The sequence below is a fragment of the Phyllopteryx taeniolatus genome, chromosome 11 (assembly GCF_024500385.1).
Source record: "Phyllopteryx taeniolatus isolate TA_2022b chromosome 11, UOR_Ptae_1.2, whole genome shotgun sequence".
Classification (NCBI taxonomy): Eukaryota; Metazoa; Chordata; class Actinopteri; order Syngnathiformes; family Syngnathidae; genus Phyllopteryx; species Phyllopteryx taeniolatus.
This window is the reverse complement of record NC_084512.1, coordinates 16,800,896-16,820,734: the sequence shown is the minus strand read 5'-3', so window position 1 is coordinate 16,820,734 and position 19,839 is coordinate 16,800,896. Positions and strand designations below refer to the sequence as shown.

The following is a 19,839-nucleotide window of genomic DNA, read 5'->3' as shown; positions in this document are numbered from 1 at the left end:
TGTGTGCGTGCGATACTTACAAATGGGAGAGTGAGGCCACGTCGCCGAAGATGCCATCAGGAAGCTCTGAGATTTCGTTGCCATGGAGAGACCTTCGAGGTAGAGGTGGGAGTAAGTCACACCGCATGTGCAAGTCACAAGTCTTAACGATCAAGTTTCTAGCAAGTCCCAGGTTACTCTTCTGTACTGTTAGCGCTCACGACATATATTGGAGTGATGATAAAATATTTGTTCGCTAATCATAGCACAAAAAAGTATGTTTACACCTGTAAAATCGAATTAAACACCAACTGAGAGCATTCATTTTTTTATTGCGTGCAGACATATACTTATATAAATGAGTCAATTTGAACATCTGTTTAAAGGTCCTGTATTTTGGTTATTTAGACCTCCATAGAGTGACTCTCTAACACAGACAGTATAAAAGTGTAAAATTCATTAAAAAAACCACTTTGTTTTTTGTCATACGAGTGTCTAGAAAATGCCCCTCTGACAGCTTCTTGTGTTTGACACAGTTTTGTATCCACTTGGTCCATATTTGGCTAATTGGTTTCCGCTAATTGGTTGCCTTCATAGAAGACCCACTTATGAGAACACACGTGTTTGTTATGTTGACAATGCTGGGTCGCAGTGGAGAGGGAAGGCGGAGCTCTTCACTGGTGACGTAGATAAGCTCCAAAAATTTGAATAACCCGATTACAGGCCTCTCGGCAAAAAGACGTCTGGAACTCAGGAATGCGTGGATGATTTTAATTCATATTTCACGTTTACTGAGGCACCATTGAGACAATGTTACATCCAAAATAAAAAATAAAAGTTGGTTTGGCAAAATATGACACCTTTAAAACAAACAAACAGCATAACAGCGACAAGCAGATACTGCAGAATTAAATGTCGAGTAGACAAATGAGAGAACACTTACTGACTTGTCTTACAAAATGCATGGACTTGGTTGTTTTTTGTTGGTCAAACATCATTAGATGTGTAACTAACCTGGTTAATGGAGAGTTTAATTGAATAGTTAACAATTTAACCACCCTTACATTTGATGAGTTATGGCAAAAAAACTAATGTGAACAAAGTATGCATTACTCCTTTGTCCACTTTAATTCAATGACTCATTATGGTGGCTTATTTAGAACCACTGACAAAGTTTATAGTGAAACAATTGACAATTGTCCTCATTGCTGAAGAAGACGTCAACACTGAGTTTAATATTTGACTGAATGCCGCGTGTGTGGTAGCTGCTTTGAGCTTATAGTTGAGCCTCGTGCAAATACGTGAGGCTCTTGAAGTCCGGAGAAGGACACGATCGAGTTTCAGAGTGCGTCTGGCTGGCAGGGCCAACAACAAGCGTATAAGGCAGACAGTAATAGAGTTGCAACATATTAAAAGTGCCTTTCAGGAACTTTACCCCAGAACTAGGAAGTTTTAGAGGACCACTGTGTTTTTGGAACTCAGGAGTTACTCAAAGAACAATTTGCATTACCCCAAGAAGTTAAACCATCCAATTTTCTAATGTCTGTCCTCATTCCCATCCCAGCTGATTTGGGGCAAGAGGTGGGCTACACCCTGGACTGGTCGCCAGTCAATCGCAGGGCACATATAGACAAACAACCGTTTGCATCTCGAAACAATGTGTCTTCAATGAACCTAACATGCATGGTTTTGGAATGTGGGAGGCAGAGATAGGAAGTAAAAACCTACATTCACTTAAGTAACTCATTGGATAAATTGGATTTACTTGTCTGAGTTCTTCCAATGCTATAAAGTTTTTACTTTTACTCAAGTTTTTTTGTTAAGAAGAAATGCAACTTTTATGCCGTTACATTGAGCTCTGTTGCGCTCGTTTAATTGTTATCTATCTATTAATGCTAAGACTAATGCTAATTTGCTCTAGTTCATCAGAGAGACTTCTGTCACAGGTTTCACCATTCAACTTGAAGGCCGGCAGTCACATGACCTCCCGCAAAGTCTCCACGGCTCCACACAGAAGCAAAGTTTTCAAAGTGACTCATTTGCGTGACTCATGGCAGAAACAATGGAGGCTGTCATGCGCTTTCATTTGTGTCTGCCTAAAACTGTCTCCACTTTGAACTTCAGAATACACATTTTTCATGGTTTTCTATGTAATCTCTGCCTGGTGAGCCTATTGTGCTGTTTTACAAGTGTAACCCCCCAAAAGTTTATTTCTTGTGGCTGAATTTGCTTTAATTTATGTTATTTTTTAAAAAACAGATTGAATTCAGTATTGTTTAAGTTACAGTAATATTGTTGGTCAATAAATGAATTTGTGCTTTCCCACTTTATATTTTGTCTATTTGATATCCACACTTTGATTAAGAAAAAAAATATTCAGAAATATTGAGAAATATTCATTACTCGGTACTTGTGTCGCTTCTTTCACTGAGTACTTAAGACATTATTTGGAGGTTTGTTTTTTTTAACTTAAGTAATATTCTTCTAAAGTAGCAGAGCTCTTAGTTGAGTACAATGTTTGGCTAGTGTACCCACCTCTAGCCATATCTATTGTCCGCTAAAGGGAACTCTCGCTTTCCATTCAAGCTCGAATCGCCGCTTGTCGTGAATAATTTCTTTGTCGTTATGTTTTCTCTTTAGCTTTCAACATCAAAAGTGATGAAATTCTTCTTACACTTGTATGATAGTAAATAATGTTAAACAGTTAAATGTGTGAATCTCCCTCACATTACAACGTTGTCTTTAAAAGTTACAACACTTTTTTATTGTTTTAACATCTTTCTGTTAAGGGTGGATAACTTGTGTTTACACTTGTTTGACAGCGATGGTGACAGTTTGACTATGGAATAGAATATTTCTATTTTCATTGTTTTGCATGGGGAAAAATAAATCATGTAATTTTCTTCTTTAAAACAAACATGTCATCTTCTCGCTAAAGAACTGCCGTGTCACCAGACTTCCTTCCAACAATGCTGTGGTTATTACCAGTCAGGGCAAAGCAATTGGCACAGCTGCACTGAACGCAATGAAAGTGTCTTGAGACAAATTAAATGGCCTGAATGTGGAGGCAGATGCTTATGAGCGAGTGACCAGCGAGCGGCAAGCAGTGTGCCAGCCTGGCAGAGTGCTCATGAGAGCAGGCAGCCAGGGAGTCTCGGGCAAGCTACCTGATCCACTCGCGTAATTACACCCCCTCTTTGTCTTGTGCGCAGCTGTGCATCATGAAATCACATCATTTTCATGGCTGGTGTGCACAGACCTGATCATGACTTCATGCATCATGGGGGAGGGGAAAAAAAATCTGCATTATGTTGCATGTACCTGCACTCCTTAAATGAGTCTTCATTTTTGTCGTGACTCACACTGAGAATATGAAAGTTATTTATTTATTATTATTATTTATTTCGCTTTTTTTGTTTGGATTAATGTCAGTTCATGTCACTTTCTTTTCCCGCTTCAACCCAGCATGTGGGCCACACCCTGGCGCTGTTTCGGCTCGCCCCCCCCCCCCCCCCCCCCCCCACAACCCCCCCACTCATCATCCCCCACATCTAATACCCAGCAGGCCAATTAGCAGCTTATTAATAGGGAGCTCAAAACCACAAACTTCATATGCACAAGTGAAATCTCACTCTGAGTAAAACCGCACAGTGCCCATGCCAGGTTCGGGCCCACTCTTCTGTTTGAAGCGTTAATGATGCTTCTCATCTTTACTGCGGTGTAAATCCAAAGGTGCAGCTTCGTAAAGGCGTCGGCACCTCGGGGTGTGCGCCTTTCCCGCTCTCACTTCACGCTTTCAGTGAAGCGCTAAACTTTGAACTGTCAACTTGGGTATTGAAGTCGAAAACCATTAATTGGAGCTCATTGTCGCTTTACATTTGTGGCCTCACAGCGTAAAGAAATAAAAGTGCAAGAGCAGCTGATGTTTAATACGAGGGGCTTGATTGATCGGCAGAATGGAAAAGATGTCTAAATTTGACTGAGGTTAATTCACACTGACATCTATTTTTTTTAAAACATTTTTCTCTATCCAAATCTATATCAAGAGGAGAAACCATTTGCAGGCGGTCAAGTACCTACGTACATGCAAAAGCAACAGGTAGAAAGAAATTAATGACTGGAGAAGGCACAAAAACAGCAACATGGAATCTGTCTTTCTGCTCAAACATGGAATCTGTCTTTCTGCTTTTCCCTGTGTTACTGTTCTGTGTGAAAGACATCATCAAGGGTGTGTAGTTTCACATTCACTTATTCCGTCACATCAGACAACCACGTTGTCAGGTTGGTCACGCATTGAATTATCTGACTGCAGCGTGCCGTATCGCCTGTGTGAAAGTACGCACAGACCCGGCAATGTCTAACTTTGTAGGGTTCTGTGTGAAATGTGCAGGCTGATAAATGAACCTGAGCCTGAGCTGAGATTCAAACCCGGGACCTCTCGACTGTGAGGCACACTGGCTGACCACTACCTACCTACCGTGCTGCCTATGGAACAATAAAAACAAAAAACACAACTGCTGGCTCATTTACCAAAATAGGACATACTAGGGTGTCATACAAGGGAGAATAGTAGTTTTACCATTAAAGACACAAACACAGGTCATTTGCGTCTGGAAAGGCCCAAAATGTTAGCTTTGATTGAGCATCAAAAACACAAACGCCTTTTAAAAATATGTACCTACTATTTATCCTACTACAGGCATGTTGTTTGCTAATATACATCATTGATTTAAGTCTGAGAGTCGTGTGTGGCTTCACATGGCGTCACCCAGGCAGTCTCGTGGAAGTGGGCCTGGCGTGAGTGAGTAAGAGCAGAAATAACGGATGGTGCTTCATTAGGGATCAAAGCGGCGCTCGCAAGGCAAGCAAGGCGACATCAAGCTAATGACGGCCGAGCTTCGCTCTTGTCGGGTGATAAAAGGCCTCTCAGGCTTTGTGAGGAGTAATCATGGGGGGGGGGGGGGGGGGGGGGGGGGCTTTGGTCATATCCCACCGTAAAAAGCTTTGTTGTCACTAGTAAAAATTTAAAAAAAAAGTGTGCCTGCTACAAGCACACATGGAAGGCCGATGCGTCCACACCATGGTGTCCAAACTATGGTCCACGGGGCATTTGCGCCCAGCTGTCTGTTTTGCAGTGGCCCGCGCCATTAACTAAAAATAGCATTTGACACGACTCGCCAAGTTAGTGTGGGTGTTGAAAAAGTGTGGGGCTTGCAACACCCACATCTTCCGCGATTGATAGATTGGTTTTACATAGCGTTTTTCTAGGTATGTGAAAATGTAAAAAAAAAAAACATTTACAACTAAAATAGTCACAACATTCCTATTCATATAACGCACCAAAGAGTATTCCATTTCAGCATATCTTTACCTATACTGATGGATTGGTTTTAGTGGATTTAAGAAAATAAAGGTGAAGAATGTTGAACTGTTCCTTGCAGCCTTTGTTTTTTCTGTAAGCAGCAGTCAGAGAAAAACACCCATGGTCTACACACACAGACGTGAGTCTCCACTGTGTCTGGCCTTGTGAGCGAGGCTGCAGATTTGAGTTGGAGCGCGAGGCACCGGGTCCAAATCTTGCTTGGGTTTCATCATTTAAGTGTCGCACACATTTATATCCAACATCTCAGTTATTGAGCAGACCGATTCCTCCCCATTTAGAGCCCACGGTCAGCGAGAGGGCACAATCAAAGGCTCGGAGGCACCGTCAAAGCCATTACGGTTAGCGCGGGTGAACATTCTCGGGTAATCAGTGTCATGGTGATTGTGCGCAGTGGCCCAAGCGAGGTGTGGGCTGCGGATGCCGAACGCCGAGGCTGCCACTTACGCAGAGAAAATGGGTCAGAGGTTGTGTTTGTGTGCGTGTATTCATAAGCTGTCATAACTGTTTAGACGGCCCAGTCCTCTGGAGTTTATCAAAGATTCTCAACATCTGCTGACCTCTTCTCCCTCCGTTGTCAAATATTCTTTTTAATGACTCATTTAGGCTGATTGTAGAACTTCTCAAAATAACTATTTTTTCTATTTTGCACTTTTTTCACACTTTCTCTTTTTCTTCTTGTGTTACTATACTTGGTTTCCTTGTTATTGGAGTTTCTTGAAAAGTGCTGTATAAAATCTATGGATTGTACATGACATTAATTCCAAATAATTTTTATTTTTTTACATTTATAAAGCTGTGCATCCATCCAGCAATCCAGCATAATCATGGCCAAAACAGGAAGAAAAGTTAAATTTTTAACACAGCTCAAAGGTTTGGGGACATTGGTTTTGCTGTATTTTTTTTTTCTCTTATTGCAAAATAAGTATTTTTGTCAAACTGAAACTCCTCAACTCAATTCAACATAGTTTCTTGGCACCAAGATGCCATCAAAGTAATAGTTTTCTTGCTTGGGCCTAAAGACAGAAACACCAAATAGGTGAGTTTTTCTGCAAATTTGTGTGTTTTGAACATATTTCTAATCCAATAGAGTACATTTGGTACAATTTGTTTTCTTTTACATACAATACATTTGCAGTTAATCTTTTAGAAGTGTTTGTTTACAAACACTAATGTTGGTACATTTAAAAATTTTTTTTATGTGTGATACATTTGAAATGAATTACTTTTTAAACTACAGTTTTATATTTCTCTATATTCAAGCACAGTGGTAAGGTGGTGCATAATGACACAGTAGCTTAAAATAATATAAAATATGCTTTTGTGAATAAAACATCTGCCTTGTTTATGATGAGCATTTAGGCCCACTATGCTATTGTTTATTTATTTTTGGTAATTCTGGTGGTATTTGGAGAGCCAAATATTTTTTGAGGTGGTACTTGGTGTAAAACCTGAGAACCATTAAAATAAAGCACAACATTTTGGAACTCACAGTAGTCGGAGGGAGTGCAGCCCACTGAAGGCCATTTTAGGAATGCACCGCAAGGAGTTGTAGCTCAGGATTCTACAATGTAAAAAAAAAAGTCACTGCATTAATTCCACTGTTCTGAAAGAATGGATGCTGAGTTCGAGGCCCCTCGGCACTTACAGAGTGGTAAGCTGGCTCATGTTGGCGAAAGACGCGTTGGTCAGAGAGTTGATCTTGTTGTTGCTCAGGTCCCTAAAATAAATAAATAAATAAATACAATTATTATTTCTTGTCATTGTTCTCTGAAAATCAGACCAGGAAGGAGACTTACACCAGCTGAAGGAATTTAAAGGAGGACAGCTCTTTTGGTAGCACACTGAACTGGTTTCCATCCAGATACCTGAAGCAAAAAAGGCATTCATTCCAAGCTCTGTACAGTGCATAATTTAACACTGCATGTACTAAAGAGAGAAATAAGCCTGTCCATAGTTTACTATCACTATTATTTCTTGGCGGTCAAAGCTATATTTCCATCAAGTTGCGAAGAAATATATTGCTTTTGTTGGAACGGCGAAGTCGGTGCAGCTGCCTGAGAGTGGACGTCTCGCTGCGAGAGGGATTAGGAGTGTTTAAAGAAAAGTGTTGCATCAGGGCTTAGAACCTGTCGAGTTGTTGTTTACATTGTTTATAAGGGTGTAAATGCAGCCATGTAAACAGACTAAAAGTTTTTTCTGTGACTCTCTTCCTTGCTGCAGTTGAAGTGTATTTATGAATGTCCTCTTGAGATGAGCAGCCATCTCATTTCCAAGGGGGTCCAATGTAAAAACATGTGACAACAAACATACAGTACACAGAAGCTCTCAAATACCCATCTGCGCCCAAACCATCAAAGCCATTCATCTGGCATACATAGCTAACAAACATGCAATGACAATTTGAATGAGCACAGCACAGACACGATATGCATTTTAGAACAACCCTACAACACTTTATATTTCCTGGACCTCTTGCGAAAGACACACTCCCATGTGTGTGTGTGTGTTCTCTTGCAGCCCACCACCGTCGTCATCATGCCTGCAAGGATGCAGACACTGCCAATGCAAAGTGCTAACAGAGGGTTGCCACCCTGACAAATGGCCTGAGAGGAGCTGCGGGGGCCTTTCTCCTGCTTTTGTTGACTCTATTCAAGAGTTGGTAGGCTGAAGAGGGAGGTATACTGGTTAGCTAGGGGCTTTGGACTGCGGGGTAATGATAGGTAATGATGGTGCACAGGACACTTTGGATAATGACGGTGTTGCGCGCGTTCCAGACGACTACATGAAAGGCCAGAAGAGAGGCCCACCTGGTCACACCTGCTGGGACAATGACAGGCCTCAAGGCTTACACTGTGTGTGTGTGTGTGTGTGTGTGTGTGTGTAACACTCGCAGCAGTATTGGAAAGTTCCATTCCCTCCCCTTTCCATTGAAAAGTGCTCATTAAAATGTCCTCTTGCTCCCCTATGCTCCCGTGGACAGGCTTTTGGCCCTGACACAAGTATGCGCACACACACCATCACACGTACACACACGGACACACACTGATCCTTGGCCACAAGTAAGAGAGTGACATCAGTGCGAGCCCCGACGGCTGCAGGGAAGCACACAAGAAGAATGTCTGTGAGAACAACTGCAAGCCTTCTTGGCCACTTTTTCTCCATGCTCTCTTCTTCAAAATGATCAGATGTGTTTTCTTTGCCTCTGCTGTTAACATATAATCTCTGCCACGCCTCCAGAAGACACGCATTACGCATGCTACATGCACAAGTGTTGGGGAACACCTCTGCTAAACATTTAAATAGTAAATCAGCTTTTGGGTTTAATTTTCTACAGTGTGTATTCTCAGTAGGGTTGCGTGTTAGCTGGAGTCTATACCAGCTGACTTTGGGCGAGATGCAAGGTACACTGTGGACTGGTCTGGGGGAATGTTCTTTTTTTCTTTCTTTTTTTTTTAAACCCAAAACATTCTTGAATACACGGGAAAATAAGCATTTTCTAGATTGATTTCCTCCTAAAAAGAAGAAAAAAAGAATGGATAGTGTAGCGGTACATTCGCCTGACTTTGGTGCAGGCAGTGCAGGTTCAGTTCCCACTCAGTGACGGTTTGAATGTGAGTGCGAATGGTTGTCCGTATCTATATGTGCCCTGTGACTGACTGGTGACCAGTTCAGGCTGTAGTCCGCCTTTCGCCCGAAGTCAGCTGTGATAGGCTCCAACGCCCCGTGATCCTGATCAGGAGAAGCAGTGTTGAGAATGGATGGATGGATGGATGAGAAAAATTAGGTGAATCAGCGGGTGCCGAACCACAAGCATGCGAAGGTCCACTGTATACATGTAATTCCAACACCTCCATCAAAAGCAGCACAACTGATACAGTCTAAAAGCAATTACGTTTTGGAATGTTTGCGCACAATCCCTGTCGTCCCTCCCCTTGATACGTACTAGGGGGTCCTCAGTTTGTAATGGAGTTCTCTTCCCACTGCGGCGACTTAACCAACCCGACGTTTCATGTAAATTGAATCATATAATCACAAAGATATGCTAATGCAGGAGCGAAGTCATAATTACAGTAAATATTTATATGAAAAACACTTCCAGGCCATAAATATAAAACATGAACAAGTTTAATGCATGCAGGCCTGTCGTAAACTGAGGACCCCCTGTATAAGCATACTGTAAATCTTAAAACAAACCTCTAATCTAATAAATTAATTAGTCAACCACAATGTTCTAGTCGATGTTTGATTTAGGCGCTATTCCAGGTCAATGCTTGGACGGGTGCGGTGTGGAAGAATATTTTCCCATATGAGCAGAAGCGGGCATAATGATAGATAGTGGTTAGCACATCTGCCTCACAGTTCGGAGGTTCTAACATCCTTGTTCGTCCATGTTCTCCCTGTGCTGGTGTAGGTTTTCTACAGGTAGTCCTGCTTTCTCCCACCTTCCAAAAACATGCCTGTAAGGTTATGCGTGGATGTGAGTGTGAATGTTTTGTCTAGAATGGCCCCTCGAATGACTGGCAACCAGTCATGGGTGTAACCTGCCTCTTGTCTAAAATCAGCTAGGATAGGCACCAGCTCACCCCCTGACGCCGAAGAAGGCAAGTGCTAATGAAAAAGGGATGGATGAAAGTGTGGAAGCTGCAAAAAGGTTGACAATCTCCACACTGCCAACCTGTTGTCCCAGTGCTTTTGTCCTTTATGTATATATTATCTTCCTACTCAGTTAAAGCCACACAAGTGATGCGATCAAAAGTAGCCAAGGCACTTACAGTTCCGTCACGTTTCTGGGGATTCCTTTGGGCAACATGTGGAGGTGCTTGTTACTGCAGCGAACCACTGTCTCCAGGCAAGTGCACTCGCTGGGGCACTGAGGTCTGGGCACACAGCTTGACTCCTCGTGGCCTGCGGAAAGAGAGGAAATTGCAGGAGTAGTTACACACAGAGAAAGGTGCCGCGGGATGAAAAAGAGTGCGGGTGAGATGTAGATTACAGCTTCAGTCTGAGCTGTCAGGGCAGGCAGAGAAAGTGATGAAAGAATGGAAAGTTTGAAGGCGAGACAAAGCACAAATACCACAATCTCTCAAAGTGACAGCGGGGTATTGAGACAAAGAAAAGATAGGAAGTCTACCGAGAAAGAGATAAAGGAGCCTCAGTAATATAATATTGACGAACCTGGACAAAGAATGGAAGCTGGCCTGAGGCCTGGAGACAAGTCTAACATGAATTCAGCTGAAAATAAGCTGACCGGTCAATAAGGCAAACCGCTCAATATAGCTTCACTCAGCCTGACATCGACAAGCAGCTTAGGAAGTGCTGAGCTGCAATCTATTTCGTAAACAAAGAGCTGGACAAAAGCACTCATTATTGCAAATGATCGCTGGCAGTTTAGGCAGCTCTCACTCGTAATGTATGGAGTTGAAAAGCTGCAATAAAACTTTGAAAAAAACCTCACGTTTTGAGCATTTTAACCACCTCAAGATTGTGAACCCGTTTTTTTTTTTTTTTTTTAAATAAAGAGTGAATAAAGTTAGGTTAGAAACATATTTAAACAAATTTAAAGCTGTAAAGCTTTGTTGCATAAAGAAGCCCGGCAGCCATGAACATAAGATTGCGTACAGATTAATTTCCGATTAAGTAGCTGAGTAAGGTCGCTTTTTAAAAAAAATAAACATTTTAATTGCATTGCTCATGGCTCTTAAACTTTGGAAATATAGTTTAGGAAGATGTCTGTAACCACAGCTATTAGCTTTGGTTAACTATTAAAGACAAAAAAAATATAGCCTCTTGTTAATAATCCTCCAGGGAGTTCAACCAGTGTTAGTTCAGAAAGCTAGACAAACTTAGCAACTTTTACTTAGCAAAGGTCAATGCTGTTGGTAGAGCAACTGACAAGAAAGCTCCGATCAGCCTCACGCTGTAAGGACATACCTTCCTCGCAGCGGAAATCAGGCAGCGCCACATCCTGCAGGGGGATCTCCTTGAGGAAGGCTGGACGCTGGCAGCGAGGGTTACCCGTAACGATCTTCCTGCTCCTTAGCCAGTCTCCCAGCCAGGACAGCCGGCAATCGCAGTTGAACGAGTTGGCCAGAAGGTTTCTGTCAGAGAGATAGCGTGTAAGGCGGTGTGGAAAGGAGCAACGTATGACGGTGAAAGTGTGGACTAACAGGGTGGAGAGGGTCTGCAGGGTATCGAAGGCTCCAGGGGTGATGGTGGTCAACTGGTTGTCGTAGAGAGACAGCAGACGCACGTTGTGCAGGCCCGTGAAGCTGTCATTGTGGACACAGCTGATCTTGTTATTCCTGAGCATTCTGTGGTGAAGGAGACAGAGCAATAAAAGAAATATCGTAGAAATATATTGTACTGTACAGTGCTCCCCCAGCGATAAATGTCACGTGACTTACAGCATGCGCAGACCCTCCAGGCCACGGAACATCTCGCTCCGGACCGTGTCGATCTGATTGGCTGTGAGGTGAAGCTCGTTGACGGACGAGGCGCCCTCGAACACGTCGTCCTCAACCTCTGTGATCTTGTTGTTACTAAGGTTGCTGTAGCGAGCAAATGGAGGATGAAGGAAACTGGAAGCTAAAAGTCACAAAGTCAAATTACCGTAATTTCTCGTGTATAGTGCGCATTTTTTCCCCCCAAAAAATTGTCAAAAGTCAATAGTGCACATTATACATAGGCATTGGGCAAATTGAAAAAAAGCTTTTACATTTTATAAATGTATGCCGCCATCTAGGGGTTATGAAAAAGCTTTACACTTTAATTCCAAAATGCCACCGCCTCCTAGAGGTTGTGAGAAAGGTGTATACTTTCATTCTAATATGCCACCGCCACCGAGTGGTTATAAAAAGGGTAGCCTACACTTTCATTCCAATATGACAGGGGTACGTATTACTGCATATATGTACAGTTGTGCTCATAAGTTTACATACCCTGGCAGAATTTGTGAAATATATATATATTTTTTAAATATAACTGATGACTGAACAACAACCATCATTAATTTCATTATGGTTATGTTTTGTGTAATGATGCTTTTTTGAAATGTTTGACCGTTTAATTTGAATGCCATTAAAATAAAATGTTATGTATTTCGCCTGGTCCTTCAGATTTTCTTTAAAGAATTGTACCCATCTTACAAATTCTGCCTGGGAAATCAAACATATGAGCACAACTGTGCGTTTTTTAATTTAATAAATAAAAGTAGGGCTGCAGATTTCAAAATAAGAGCAAGTAAATGAAAAAGTATTACGTGTTCCAGTAAAGTGCTTAAGTTCAGAATAATTCTTTGGAAAAAACTAACAAAATACAGATCATACTTCATGTTTTGATCATATGGGTAGAAGCAAAATCATGCATTGTAAAAATGCATTGTACAAAGGTAGAAGAGTTTTCCAGAATTTGGAGGTCAACTTTGGGGGTGTGTATTATACATGGGTGCACATTATACACGAGAAATTACGGTAAATACTTACATTTTCTTTAGCTGGGTAAGGCTCTTGAACACTCCAGTGGCCTCCAGAGTGGTGATGTCATTGTTGTTGAGGCGCCTGGACACAAAGATGAACCTTTTTTATTCAATCTTTTTACGTCCAGTCATATATTTTTGTTTTGTACAAATTTAATACAGAATAAAAGAAAAATCTATACCGGTACATGTCTGTCTGACTTTGAACTAATTTAGCAAGTGTGGCTGGCACACGCCAATGTTTTAAATGGCCACTAGTGCACAAACATGAATTTTGCCTCACAACAAGTGTAGAAGAGAGAAATTCTGTGGATCTACAATTGATGCACAGTTACATTTCAGTTGTTGACCGTTTATCATAACCCTTTAAATATCTTCTCTCTCTTTTTTTAATTTTTAAAACCAACCTGGTGTGGAGTTGCAACTGTCTCAAATTATTACGCAAATTTTGAGAGTTATAAAATTGCATAATAATGGCAAATACAACCAAGTTTAAATATAATATGATGTCAATATAAATCACTGTAATACGAACGAGAATGACTGCACTAAAGCAGGGGTCACCAAATCTTTTGAGAATGAGCAAATGAAACACAAATGAAAAACTTCGTAATACATCATAAAATAGAATTATTACCTTTTATTGGCATACTTTTTTTATTTGTATTTTTTGAACAATTTTCATTGACTACCTCTTAATACGTTTTAAAATATCACACCCTCTTCTTACCCTCTGTGATATTTATAACATAGTCGTTAGAAGAGAAATTGTAATTTAAAAATCGTTTTTCTGCCAACCAAGTTGTTGATTCCCCGCCGTTTTTGCTCACATAAAAATGGCTGCTATCCGACCTACACGTTAAAAACATTGCTTACAGCTCAGTGGTGGATGACGGGATGTGCTCGGGGATCTTGGTGAGCTTCAGGTTGGAGCAGTCCACAACGCTGGACTCGCAGCGGCACTTGGGAGGACACACCGGATCGCTGTTGCAGGCGTTATTCAGCCGGGCGTCCTCGGCACCTGACGAGAGGAAGGAAATACAATCTGTCACGCAGGGAAACGATGACATCAGCCCTTTTCACGATACATCCGCACGCGTTTTCCCACGACACCGCGAGTCACGCATACCCACCCCCCCATCTGCAGTTTGTCCCGAACTTGCTGTTGACCTTAAGTGCCTGCAGCAGAAGCTCCTCTGCCATTCATGGGAGGAGGGGCACATGAATGGGCAGCTTATTTTAGAGAAGTGAGCGGTGGGCCGAAAAGGAACAGCACCCAGGGAGGCAGAGATAAGGACGGCAAAGAGGATTTGGGCAGTCAGCTTCAGTAAAAGCAAAGGAGCCGGGAGGGCTCGGTCAGTCAGTTGGAGTGGTGAAGAGAATCAGGGAGAAGATGGATGAGATGTGAATGAAAGCTGAGAGGTGTGGAGACTGGAGAGACGTCCATCCTGGTCAGTGGTGGGGAGTACCAAAGTACAAATACTTTGTTACTGTACTTAAGTAGATTCGTCAAGTATCTGCACTTTTCTTGAGTACAGTGGTGGCTTGATATAGGAGATTAATCCATTCTGTGACCACGGTCGTAACTCATCACTCGGGTCTCAAACCATCTTTTCCCTGTTGAAATGAATGGAAATGCCATCATTTCGTTCTGACATGGACGTCTCAGCTCCTTGCAGAGGATAAAGAATATACAGTATGACTGTGAGTATTGTTGTATTGAATGTCTACATGTGTTGCAGTTTGGACTTAAGGCTAAGCTATATGCTTGCTTTCAAGACACAATGTGTAATTCTCCTAGTTTTGTTTTGTTTGAAAGTAAACTTCAGCTGGGAGCTTGAAGCCTCTTTTGGGGAGAATTGTTCACGATTTTCCAATGCGCTCGCTGTTCATTGTGAATTGAATTGATCTCGCTGATACCACACGGCGCTCAAATCGCAAGTTTGCGTTTGCAAGTCAAAGCAAAACTCAGCTAACTCTGGGCGAGAGGTGGGGTACACCATGAACCGGTCGCCACTCAATCGCACACCAGAGTATTTGTACTTCTATTTAAGTAGAGAGTGCAAGTACTTTCACCACCTCTGTTCCTGATAGAGGAAGTGCATGGAGGAGGCAGGTTGGCAGGGATTGGGGGACGTTTCCCTGCACTTCCTCTCTGTCTATGAATAGACGTTACGTGCCAAAAAGTGCGCTGCCAGATACATCGTGGCTGCTCAATAATGGAACAGGTCCGGGAGCCACTTAGAACAGAGTGTGTGTCTGTCAATGTTGGTGTGTGTGTGTGCATTTGTTCCATTTAGAGGAAACAGCCCAGTGTTTTCTGTTAGAATAACATTTTATGTCCCGTTCCCCTCTCGCATGCTTCACAGTGATGCACCTCGCCGACTCTGTGAAGTTTGCACATTACGTCACCGGGACACCGCGGCCACCCAGGCCACAATCACCAGCAGGAAAACCTCAACCAAGAGGCAAGGGGGGAAGAACTTAAAGTCGAGCACGAAGAATGTGTCCAAATAACGGGACGTCGTCATCTGAAGCCATTGCGTAACCACAAAGCCACATTGTTGACTTTATTAGAGATTGAAGAGTGGATTGCATTCGCAGAAATAACTTCCTTTAGACACAGTAAAACAGCTCATTAAGGAACTTTCCCTCGGCCAGACAACATGAAAAAGTATTTCCTGCTGGAGAGGAAGTAATGAACGCATGAACCGGCTTACAGCTTTGATCGTGACGACGCCAAGGAGCCCCCTGAGGGAGATTTGCGAGTCATCATCATTAGTATTGATAAGCACATGGTGGCCACACTTTTATTGCATGGAACCCGAAGAGGACAAAACACATCGTGGGATTTTTTTCTCCTCATGAAAATGGCACAAAATGACTCATCATCGAGGAGCTCTTTAATTCACTGCAACTTGATCCCATGAGGACAAAGGTACTGGGAGACAAGGTCGCATATAAAGCGAGTTGTTCCCTTTTGAAACGTGTTTGCGGCAATTATTATTATTATTATTTTTTTTATCCGGACAACATTTAAGAGATGGCCAGGCTCACCAGTTCTTTCACATCAAATTCATCGAAACATGTCTTTATGGACCTTTTCCAGTCATGCTGAACCAAAAAAGGTTATTCCCCAAACTATTCCCAAAGAGCTGGAAGCATGGAAATGTCCAAAACGTCTCGGAAAGATGAAGAATTAAGATATGAGGAAACCTAATGGATTTAGACCAAAAGAAGTGTGTCCCAATACAGTACTTTTGTCCATATAGTGTTTTATACAATAGATCGGATGCACATCTGTTTTTGTTATGTGTTGGAAGACAAAAATTCCACTACCTCTGACATTAATCAAATTTAGCTTTCATCTACCTTTTGCATTTCATTTGGTCTCTAAGCCAATGTTCTCACAACTTAGCACATATAAACACACACTCATTTACACACACACACACAAGTCAAGACGATGAATCACAGTATCACTGATTCTCCGAGTTATTTGCTTGGCAGTTCCCTTGCTAAGAGGTCCGGAAACATTCACTGATAGGAATCTCAGTCCCTCCGATGGGCTTTATTTTCTTTAGCATTTACCGATGGGGAAGACACACACTCCCTCCTTCGCTGAGAGACTTTATAGTGCGCTCATGCCAAAGCAAATAGTCTCTTTCCCTTCTGACTGCATACTCAGAAGAAAGAAACTCACACATTTATCATATTAAAACACACTCAAAGGTGCTGAGCCTCACAGGTCCAATTGGCTGATTACACTGATACCACCGCTATTTTCTCCCTGAAACAAAAAGATGATTTTGTTGCATTTGTTGTCGTTTTAAAGGCCATCGTTTCACAATACAAATCAACAAAAATATATTTGCACAAATATGGCAAATTATGAAATAAAAACATGGTAAGTATCTTAGGACCCAGGGGTTCTCAACTGATCTCACCCAGGGACCCACGTTTTCCCATGGCCATTAAATCACAACCCATATATATATATATATATATATATATATATATTGAAAGTTACATATGAAAATAAATGTACTTTAAGAGCACATCATGAAGAAACAGAGGAGCAATGTGCAGTGATTGTCAAAGTGTGGTACGGGTCTCACTGGTGGTACGCGGCTCCCTCTCGTGGTACGAGAAAGAATAGCTGCCCATGTGCAGTTCCATTGTTTTTACCTTTAAAACATTCACATTAAATATTTTAAGTAGTATTTGTTTTTAAAGTTTAAACATTTATTTAGGTACAATGTTTATTGAACCTTTATGTGCAATACATTTAATTTATATGTATATATTTCAGTAGCATTATTTTTATTTTACTATATTCAAGCACAGTGCTAATGTTCAAAGTGCACAATATTACAATGGCTTACAATAATATTAAAAATACTTGTTAGAAAGTAAATTATTTTTGATGAACACTTTGGCCTACTGCGCTTCTGTATTTTAATGATGGGCATTATGGCGGCACTTGGAGAGCTTATTTTTTTAGGTGGTACTTGGTATTTGAGAACCTCTGCGATAGCTGGTCAATAAAGCATTAGCTTTAAAATGATGCACATTAAATATCTGTGACCCACTGGTTGAGAAACACTAGAATAACCTGCGCGATTGTTTGGATAAAAAAATGGATGAACAGTCAAAGCAAGGAGGAAGACAATGGTAGCCATGAACTCACCTGGGATGAAGTACTGCTCCTTGGCTGTGATGGAAAAAAGACAGAGGGACGGATGTCAGTGAGAGCTCGGAAGGCATAGTTAGGGCCCCGCTATGCTTCGACACAGTCATATATAATACAGAGCTTATATATGACGTAATGCAAATGACAACTGAACATGAGATCTCTGTGGAGATGACAAGGGTTATGTAACAAAGAACAAGACAATGCAAACTGAAGGCAACGAGGATTAAGACAAAAGAGTGACACCTCCATCGTGTGCTGCTGTACAGAAAGTGGCAAAGACATAATGAGGAAACGGACAACCCTTTTCCATCCTATGGTCGAATACTGCTCAAGGACTACAGTACATATATTATACTGTAGCCAGGGAGTAGCAATCCACTTGGCAACTATAATAGATTCCACTTCTTCTTCTGCAAGTGTTTTCACACCCAAATCACCCTAGCAGGGTTTTATGTGCCTTTAAGCACAGTCATGCTGGAACAGAGTAGCTTTGATCCCACAGATGTATTGGTAAGATGAATAATTACGATTCAGGAACTAAGGGTTTCTTATCCAAATCCCTAAGTGACTGATTAAGAGTGTTTCAATACTTTTGTCCATATGTAGTGTAAAACTCCCCTTTTGAAGAGTGATCGCCCAGAATGTACTGCATATAATCTAATGGAAGATAAAGAATCACCGTAGTTTCTGGAGGAGCAAAGGGGTCTAACCCAAACAATGATTGATTAATTAAATACTTCTGTCCACATGTAGTGTAAACACAGCATAAAAATGTAAAATGGCCTTTGCAAGAGTGATTGGGGGAACAAGGCAACAGATAAGAGAAAAGTAAAAATCAGAGCCAAATAAGGGAGAGGAGAGGCACTTGGAGATCGTCAGCCTACCGGAGCAGCGGAATTTCTTGCTCTTGATCTGCCCGATGCGTTTGTTGGCCAGCCGACGGGGGCTCGCGCAGCGGGCGCCGCTGGTCTCGATGGGGTTGGAGCGCAGGTAGTCGGCCAGCCACTTCAAGTTACAGTCGCAAATGAATGGATTCTGGGCCAGGTGACTGCAAGGAGAAGACAAATGGAGTTCCCATGCTTGTTAGAAAGTACTGCGGTATGCCGTTACTGGCTCACTAATGCCGCAGCCAAACGATGTGGTGGCGAGAGGCTCGCTTTAGGGTTAGGTCAAACTTGTTTTCATCCTGAGCCAGATCGTAGTTATGGTTGCCCTCAGGAGGCTGCTTATAACGGTGAAACCACAGAAATGTTTAATCGCCGCAGTACACCAAAAATCATGGCTCACTTTGTACGCTTAAGTACTCACGCTTAAGTTCGCGTTCAGTGCAGCAGGGTTTCCCAACCTTTATTGAGTCAAGCCACATATGTTACAACAGAAAATTCCCACGGCACACCGGCTAATAAAAATGTCACAAAAAGTGGATACAAAGGTCAATTATGTGCATTCTGACATTTGAGCATTTTATTGTTCTGACTGTCTGACACTGCATGATACTACATACAAATACATTGTTGGCAGAAATAGATGAATAAAAAAAAAAATATTTGCAGTAAAAAAAATATAATTTTCAGACCAATTAATAGAAATTGTATAATTTACTGCGGCACACCTGATAATCTCTCACGGCACACTGTTAGTTTGGTTTGCTTATGTTTTATATAATATGTGCAGGAAAATATTTAAAATGAAACATCAACAGCTTAAATCTTTTTTATTTTAGGAAAGTGCAACATCAATAGTTTGTCTTCTCTTTAGCAAATGAAGGTTGCAGATAACTAAAACAGTTAATGGATTAAATAGTGTGAATTATTATGCTAAAATACAATAGCTTTTGTTAATGCTTTGGCTCTCTCTGAAGAGACCAGGAGAAGCGGTTTGAATTTCATTTGCATTTCTACCATCCTACTACTAAAAGCATATACTGTAGCTACCGTGACGTTTTCTAAGTCAGAAGCTGAGCTGCATTGCATTTGTTTACAGATGGGTATGCGGCTAGAGCACGAGGCTTCTTCTTTTCGGGAACCCTAAAAATAGCCCCATCATATTACATAATTGCCCATTGCCACCGAGGGCCGCATCTGGCCCACAGGCCTTGAGTTTGACACCTATGTTTTGGATTGACCGTGACACCCTGTGCCCCATGTGTGAATAGGTGTCATGTAAATCAGCCCTTTGAACATTTGGATACTGTTTCCCATGCGCGGCATGTTTCAGCACGGGCTGGCAGACGCCCTTTTGAGAAGTTTGTTTCGTATTTTTCGGGCAAATTCAAAAAGGAAGAATATTCCGCAGAGGAAGTGGAAG

At 41.7% G+C, this 19,839-nt stretch overlaps 1 protein-coding gene across 4 annotated transcripts in view; it reads right to left on the bottom strand.

Annotated features, from left to right (window-relative positions):
• slit1a (slit homolog 1a (Drosophila)) overlaps positions 1–19,839 on the bottom strand; it is a 119,818-nt gene that overhangs the window by 13,617 nt on the left and 86,362 nt on the right. For 2 of the 4 annotated variants that reach the window (XM_061791150.1, XM_061791152.1), the window contains exons 14-25: positions 18,417–18,580; positions 17,527–17,550; positions 13,713–13,857; positions 12,844–12,918; positions 11,767–11,910; positions 11,530–11,673; positions 11,294–11,460; positions 10,135–10,267; positions 7,159–7,227; positions 7,008–7,079; positions 6,852–6,923; positions 21–92 (exon numbers count right to left, since the gene is read on the bottom strand). In XM_061791150.1, coding sequence (XP_061647134.1) covers positions 21–92; positions 6,852–6,923; positions 7,008–7,079; positions 7,159–7,227; positions 10,135–10,267; positions 11,294–11,460; positions 11,530–11,673; positions 11,767–11,910; positions 12,844–12,918; positions 13,713–13,857; positions 17,527–17,550; positions 18,417–18,580 — 1,281 coding nt within the window. The remainder of the gene's footprint in view (positions 1–20; positions 93–6,851; positions 6,924–7,007; positions 7,080–7,158; positions 7,228–10,134; positions 10,268–11,293; positions 11,461–11,529; positions 11,674–11,766; positions 11,911–12,843; positions 12,919–13,712; positions 13,858–17,526; positions 17,551–18,416; positions 18,581–19,839) is intronic. The other 2 variants (XM_061791151.1, XM_061791153.1) reach the window with 1 other exon arrangement.